We start from the raw sequence: 7,226 nt of genomic DNA, 5'->3' as shown, positions 1-7,226 counted from the left end.
GCTGCTTCATCGTCATGTGGTCGGGGAGGGGCTCGTTGTCAAACAGGATCTGCACCTGCACAGGGGGCTGTGTCAGGGGGCTGGGATCCCCCTGGGGCCAGAACCACCCCCTGAGTGTGACCCCTGCAGACCCCCACTCACGTGCTGCAGGGGCAGCCCCAGCCGGTGGCACAGGACCCTCCGCAGGTGCCGGATCTGCGCCCGCACCGAGCACCTCACGTACTTCTGCTGCAAGGGACAGAACAGGTCAGGGGGCTGTGGGGACCCCACGCCTTCTCGAGGACCCAACACACACCCTGGGACCCAAGCAAGGGTTGGGGGCTGCAGGGACCCCCACTCACCTGCAGCACAGCCTTGCTCTTGTCCTTGCTGGAGCTGTGGGGGGAAAGGGACACGTGTCCAGTCTCAGGGCTGGAGGCCTGGGGCGCTGCCATGCCTAGTGCCCCCTGCCCACCCCACCGAGAGGCTGCAGCCCCCTGGACTCACCTCAGCTTCTCGAGGCAGAGAGAGACGTGCTCGTCGTAGCGGAAATAGTGGGCGCGCGAGTGGTCAAAGGTGCTGTAGGGGAGCCCCATGGGGTCACCCCCCACCGTGTCTGGGGACACGGGGGGCACAGTCAGCCCCCTGTGTCCCCAGCACCACGGCTGGCTATCCCCTGTGCCCGCCCCGTGCCCCCCTGGCCCACCGTCACCGCTGGGCTGTGTCACCCGGTCGAGGCCACGGGACTGGTAGAATTCCCGGATCCGTTTCTCCTCACCTGGGGGTGAGAGGGGGCTCAGGGACACACCTGGGACCTGTGCGCCCCCAAGGAGGGTCCCTGGGTGTCCTCAGCCTCCCCACTGCTCTCACTGCACCAAGCCCCTACCACAGGTTGGGGACCCTGTCCCTATTCCCATTCCTGTCCCCAATCCTGTCTCCATGTAGTACTCTGTCCCCCCTCCATCCCCATCCCCTCACAGACACACCCCTGATCGTGCCATCCCTCACACCCCTTCCCATGGCCCCTCTCCACTATAGGACACCAGTGCCCACCATGTGTTTCCTGTGCCTCCCATCCTTCCTTCCCACGCCCCCCATCCCTCCCTAGTGCACCCTCAACTCTCCCTCCCACACGCCCCCTCGGTCCCTCCCTCCCTCCATGTGCCCCAGCCCCACATCCTCCCTGCCCTAGCCCCTATCCCCCATCCCTGCAGGACCCCTGCTGAGCCCCCCGTACTGTGCTGCAGGCCGGGCACCAGCTTGTAGACGATGTCCTGCATGACCCGGTCCAGTTTGAGGTTGAGCAGCGGCTGCGTCTCGTGGATCTTGGTGTTGCACATGGGGCAGTACTTGCTGGTCTGCAGGTACTTCACAATGCAGCTCTTGCAGACTGGAGACAGGGACAGGTTGGGGTGGGGCTGGGACTGCACCCCTACGGCAATCACAGGCGTGCAGCCCCCCACGCCCCCCAGGGAGAGGTGGGGGCACTCACAGGTGTGCAGGCACTCGGTGATGGTGGTGGCATCGATGAAGTACCCGGCACACAGGAAACACACGATGTGCTCGTTCAGCTCCTTCATCTTCACCTTCACCTCCTCCTGCAGGGGCACATCATCCCTCACCCAGAGCCCCTGAGACCCCTTCACCTGGAAACCGCCTGGCTCACAGAGCCTCTCCTGCCTTTCCTTATTGTGTCAGGGAACAGGATTTTGAGAGGCTGACCGCCCTGTCTTCCCTAATTATGCCAGAAAATGGGATTTCGGGAGGCTGCCCCCCGTCTTGCCCTACTATGCCATAAAGCAGGACTCTGGGGGTCTGGGGGGCCGCGGGTCCCCCCAGCGCAGTGCCCGGCCCGGTTCCTTGGCCACGCCCCTCTCGCCACACCCCGCCCCCGCCCCCGCCCCTGGGTCTCACAGCGCCCCGCAGCGGCGGCACCGCGGCACGGCTCGCCCCTGCTCTCGCCAGCCCCGGTGCTGCCGCCTCCGCCTCCTCCCGGTGCCTCCCGCCCTCCCGATGCGGCCGCTCGCCTCGTTCCGCAGCGGGTCCATCTTGTAGACGGCCTGGAGCTGGTTCCGCAGCCGCATGGCGATGGCCATCGGGCCCCCCTGAGGAGGCGACGCCATCTTAGAGCCGCCTACGCCTGTGGCCCCGCGCACTTCCGGGTTCGGGGCGGGGCCGCGGTGAGCGACGGGACTACAACTCCCGGCGTGCTCCGCGCGTAGCGAGGCGAGGCGGGCGGCGTGGGCTCGCTCCTGTGGTGACCCCTAACCACGGCCCACTGAGAGACCTCCGGGATCCCGGGACCCCCCAGACCTTGTCCGTGACCGGGGGACCCACCGGGAGACGCCACTGCCGGACCTGCTGTGCTCGGGGGGGGGAAAGGTGGGGGTGTTCCTAATTGCGATGGCCAATAGCGAGGGGGCGCTCTCTTGACAGGCAGCAGCCGTCGCCAATCAGAGAGGGCGTTGAGTGCGCGTGGTGCCGTGGGCTGCCGGCAGGGGGCAGCAGAGCGCCGCAGCGAGCGGGGGGACACGGCGGGGAACGGGGTCGGGGGGAATACGGGGGGAGCGGGGGAATACGGGGGACCCAGCGCTGGGCTGTGGGGGTCCAGGGGCACAGTCTGGGGTGCCGGGGTGCTGGCACTGGCAGTTTCGGATGCCGAGTGCTGGCAGAGTTGGAGTACTGGGGTGCTGGCAGCTCGGAGTGCCGGGGTTCAGGCAGGGTTGGGGATGGCACTGGTTGTTCGGGGTGCTAGGATGTTGCTGGGGTATCGAGGTGCTGGCATCTCGGGGTGTCGGCGTGCTTGGGTGCTGACGTTTGGGGTTGCGGGTGCTGGGTGCTGACAGGGTTGTGGATGACGCTGTCAGATCCGGGGTGCCGGTGGATGACACTGTCAGATCCGGGGTGCCGGTGGATGACGCTGTCAGATCGGGGATGCCGGTGCGCTGGCGCCCTCCGGCGCAATCGGAGCCGTGCTAATGGGGTTTGGCTCAGGGGAAGCAGCGGCCGCGCTAATGCGGAGTCGAGCTGAGCCGAGAGGGCCGCCACGGTCCCTCACGGCCTCTTAGTGCCCCCCACAGCTCCACACGGCTTCTCACGGACTGGGCACCCTCCCGGGACCAAAGCCCGGGCGGCGGGAAAGAGGCTGCTGCTTACCATGTGGTGGGAACGGGCAGGGGGCCACGGCAGGGCCCCCAGGCTAGGGCTGGCACCCACCACCCCGGCACAGAGCTCCTGGGACACAGCCGCGCTGCCAGCCCTGCTCCGACACCGTCACCGGCTTTGCGCGGGCTGCCACAGCCGGGGATAGCGCGGGTCTGGGTGCTCCTGCTCCCGGCCCTGACCCCGATCCCGGTCTCGGTCCTGGTCCTGGTCTTGATCTTGGTCCAGATCCCGGTCCCGGTCAGAGCACGTGCTCCCATCACCTCAGCTCGTCCAGTCAGCCCAGTGTGCCCAGTCCAGTCCCACTGGCCGGACTGGCTCGGCCCCCCGCGACTGACTGGAGCGGCTCAGCCTTGGCTCCGTGCGGCACCGGCCGAGCCCCGGTGTCCCCCCAGCCCCCCGTTCCGGGCCGCACACGGTGTGTGGCCGGGCCCCGGCACCCCACCGGCAGCAGCACGAGCCCCTCCCGGTGCCGGGGCGCCGGCGGGCAGAGGCGCAGGACCAGCCCCCGCCCCGGGCGGACCACGGCCCCCTCCGCCCGCCCACCCCGTGCCCGCCCCTCCGGGGAGGCGAGAGTGCGGCGGGGGCAGTGACCCCCGCCTGGGGAGAGTCCGGCCCCATCTGTACCTGCCAGGAGCCATCCGGGGAGGGGCAGTGGGCTGCGGGGGTTACAGCGGGGCCAGCGCTCTCTGCCGCTGCCGTGATGAGCGCCGGCACGGCACTGTGCGCCCGCACCGCACCGGGCACCGGCACGGCACCGGGCAATAGCACCGGCACCGGCAGCCCCGGCCAGACAAGGAGTGGGCTCCGTGGATGGCTGTGCACGGGCCCCACGGGGCTGGGGGCAGGGTGCCCTCCCCGGGCCGGGGTCCCGGCAGTGGGTGCTCATGGAGCTGCCCCTGCCAGCCCGGCACGCGCGAGGCCACGGATCCATCTGTCCGTTAATAATTGATGGCGGGAGCCGCCAGGGCCGCGTGGGGCTTCGGGGCTGAGGCTTTTAGCTCAGCCCTGCTCAGATATTCAGCTCCATTTCCGCGGCAGGGCCGGGGCGGCTCCTTCTGGGAAGTGTTGCCAGGGGCTTTCCTGGCCAGACCCCTCGCTGGGGCTGAGCGAGGCTGGGCCGAGGCCGGACGTGTTTGTGACCGCAGTGGGAGCAGGGCTGGGGCTGGGCCGAGGCCAGACTCGCTCATGATCGCAGTGGTGCAGGCCAGCAGTGTTAGGCCGCCCTGGTCGGTCCCACTATACCACAGCTGGAGCCAAGATCCTGTCCTGGCTTTCCCGTGGCTGGAGCCCCTGGCCCAGCCCCACACTGGCCCCACATGCTGGGTCGTGGCCCCATGGGCGCTCTGAGGATGGTGTAACCATGGCAAGGCAGGCGGGGGGCTGTGACAGGATGGATGGGTCCACCAGGGTGGTCAGGGGTCCCCATAAGGTGAGCAAGCACTCCTTTAGGGAAGGCGAGGGAACCTCAGGGCAGGCGGGATGGGCAAGGGTCCCCAGCAGTGCCAGTAGGGAGTGGGCAGGGGACCCTATCAAGGCAGGCAGGGGTCTTCAAGGATGGACAGGAGCCTCCATAGGGTGGGCTGGGGCCTCCCAGCAGTCCCTGTGAGGTGGGCAAGGGTCCCCAGAGGGTATGGAGGGATCCCTGGCAGGAGGGCAGGGGTCCTCATTGTGGTAGTGGGGGCTGGGCACTTATGGACTGAGCTCCTGTCTAATGCACTGAATGCATCTGCAGAATCCAATTAACCTTCGATAACGAGGCCCTGAGCAACGCGGCTGTCAGCGGCCACCGGCCACCGGCACATGGCTGTCAGTGGACACTGGACACTGGCACATGGCAGCCCCTGATGAGCACCCAGCCCAGTGGGATGGGCAGCACTGTCACCACAGCCCCTGGCCAGGCAGGACCCCCCAGCAGCCCCCAGCTGGCGTTGGGCTCTGGATAGGTGGGGATGGGGGTACACGGGCACCCCAAGGAGCACCCAGCAAGGAAGAGGGTCCTGGTGTGCCTACCCATGGCTCCTAGGCACTGGCCCCACTGACCGGGGGGCTGGAGCTGCTTGTCCTGGAGCCCAAGGTGTGCCCCCCACTCCCACAGTGCCCCCTCCTGCCCCCTGCTCCATCGCCCTCCCTGCTGCCCTCACTCCACTGAAGTCCTGGAGGCTCAGCTGCTGCCCCACTGGCATCAGAGCTGGCCGTGGCAGGTGCTGCCGACTGGCAGGGCTCACTGGGACACTTCGCAGATAGAGACGTTCAAACACAGCACCTCTGCAGCCTCTCTAGCCCAGGCTATGCCCCTCACCCCAGCTCCTCTGCCCCTGATCCCAGCTGCACCCTCAGTCCGGGCCCCCGGCACCCTCTGGGGCGGGGGCTGTCCGGCCCCCGGCCCCGCTGTCCCCCCCCTCAGGGGCTGCAGTCTGGGGGTGCCCGGGGCGAGCAGCCCCCACAGCCGGGGGTTGGCGTCACGGTGCAGCCGCCCCCGCATCCATGTGGCACCGGCTCCTCCCCGAGGACACCGCGCAGACGCCGAGGGCCACCGTGACGTCCGGCCGGGCGACTCGGCCATCGGGGCCCCGGGAGCCCCAGTGGCCACATCGATCCCGTCCTGACCTCATCCCCGCCCTATACCAACCCCATCCCGATCCCCCCCCGACCCCATCCCGAATCCACCGCGGCCCTATTCTGTCCCCATCCATCCCCATCCCAGCCCTCCCGGCGGGTCGGGCGGGTCGGGGTGGGCACCGCGCCCACCGGCTGCTGCAGCCTTACCCCGCGCACCCTGTCCGGGTGCCGGCGCCCGCGGCGGGCGGGCGGCGGGGGGCACCGGGAGTGTTTCATGCGGTTAAGAAGTGTCTGATTGAGGCAGGAGGCGCCAGCAGCTCCCCCGGGAGCCGCAAGCCAAGGACTGGAGGACCAAATGCAGGCTAAAGTAATCCAATCTGGGCTGGTTCATCTAATTAGCCCAGAATTAACCCAGCAGCCAGAGAGGAGCTGACTGTCCCTCCAGTTTGCCAGCGGGTTTGGGGGGAAGCGGGAGGAAGAAGGGGACGTCCAACAGTAATGAGATTACGGGGGGGAGCGGGCGGGAGCGGGCGCTCGGCAGCCTCTGGCCGGTGGGAAGTGGGGCCCTGCCAAGTCCCCGCCACGCCATCGCTGCGATGGCCGGGGCACCGGGGCGACCGCCGGCGGCACCGGGGGCAGGCAGGGACCTGTCCCAGCGACCCCCACTCCGGCAGCAGTGCCCACAGCATCGCTGCTGGGGACGGGGCCGCCGGCACGGCAGCACCAGGAATGTGGCACCACGAAGCTGCACAACTGCACCGGCAACTCCAGGGCTGTGGTGGGGGACGGGGTGAAGGCCCTGGCAGTTCCTGGCAGGAGCCCCTTGGGGGGGCAAGTAGGGGCCAGACCCTCTGTGTGACCCCCTTGCTCTCAGCTCAGCTGTGCCGAGGGTCAGGGTGGCCTGGGGGGTTGGGGTGGGGGTGCAGGTCTGGTGGTGGCAGGACCTGGTGCAGCAGTGGCCAAAGGCTGATTCCCTCCTGGAACTAAGCAAGTGCCCCTTTTTCCACTGCGTTCCCTACAGCCATCCCTGCCACCCAGCTTCCAGGTCATGTTTCTGCCTGACACGCGGACGTGTCCCCTGTGCCCAATGAGGACCCCCAGGCCAGGCCCCCCTTGATGTGGGAGGAGGCATACACCAAGGATGTGGGGGGTCCCTGCTGTGGCCAAGAAATGAGGAAAGGTTTGTACTGGCACAGTGGGGGGTCCCAGGGGGAGGGACCCTGCCTGGCCTCACAGTGGCTCAGGGGACCCTGGGACAGGCACAGGGACATGGCCTCCATTCCAGTGGCCCACGGGTGGACAGGGCCAGCGGCACGAAGCAGTGACACTGAGGGGCACCCTGCACCCACAGCCGGGACAGGAGGGGGCTCACGACTCTCTTAGCACCCTCAGCCCTTCCCTGCAACCCTGGCCTTGCTGCTGGAAGGCGCTAGGCAGGGGGGCTGCTCCGGCCGGCAGTGCTGCCTGCAGACCCCCGTGGGCATGGGGCGGGTCCCGGTGCAGGCAGGCGCCGGGTGAGCCTG

General features: G+C 68.5%; 1 protein-coding gene across 3 annotated transcripts in view; it reads right to left on the bottom strand.

The window, feature by feature from the left end:
* Positions 1-2,126, bottom strand: part of PCGF1 (polycomb group ring finger 1) — a 3,408-nt gene extending 1,282 nt beyond the window's left edge. Inside the window, exons 1-7 of one of the 3 annotated variants that reach the window (XM_027905312.1) lie at positions 2,007-2,126; positions 1,472-1,577; positions 1,217-1,369; positions 686-757; positions 487-595; positions 342-375; positions 142-255 (exon numbers count right to left, since the gene is read on the bottom strand). In XM_027905312.1, coding sequence (XP_027761113.1) covers positions 142-255; positions 342-375; positions 487-595; positions 686-757; positions 1,217-1,369; positions 1,472-1,577; positions 2,007-2,102 — 684 coding nt within the window. In that variant the 5' untranslated portion in view covers positions 2,103-2,126. The remainder of the gene's footprint in view (positions 1-141; positions 256-341; positions 376-486; positions 596-685; positions 758-1,216; positions 1,370-1,471; positions 1,578-2,006) is intronic. The other 2 variants (XM_027905313.1, XM_027905314.1) reach the window with 2 other exon arrangements.
* Positions 2,127-7,226: the final 5,100 nt, after the last annotated feature.

This window comes from Empidonax traillii, unplaced genomic scaffold, assembly GCF_003031625.1.
Source record: "Empidonax traillii isolate 1590-97213 ecotype Southwest subspecies unplaced genomic scaffold, ASM303162v1 scaffold1139:size213905, whole genome shotgun sequence".
NCBI lineage: Eukaryota > Metazoa > Chordata > Aves > Passeriformes > Tyrannidae > Empidonax > Empidonax traillii.
This window is presented reverse-complemented; position numbering and strand designations above follow the sequence as displayed.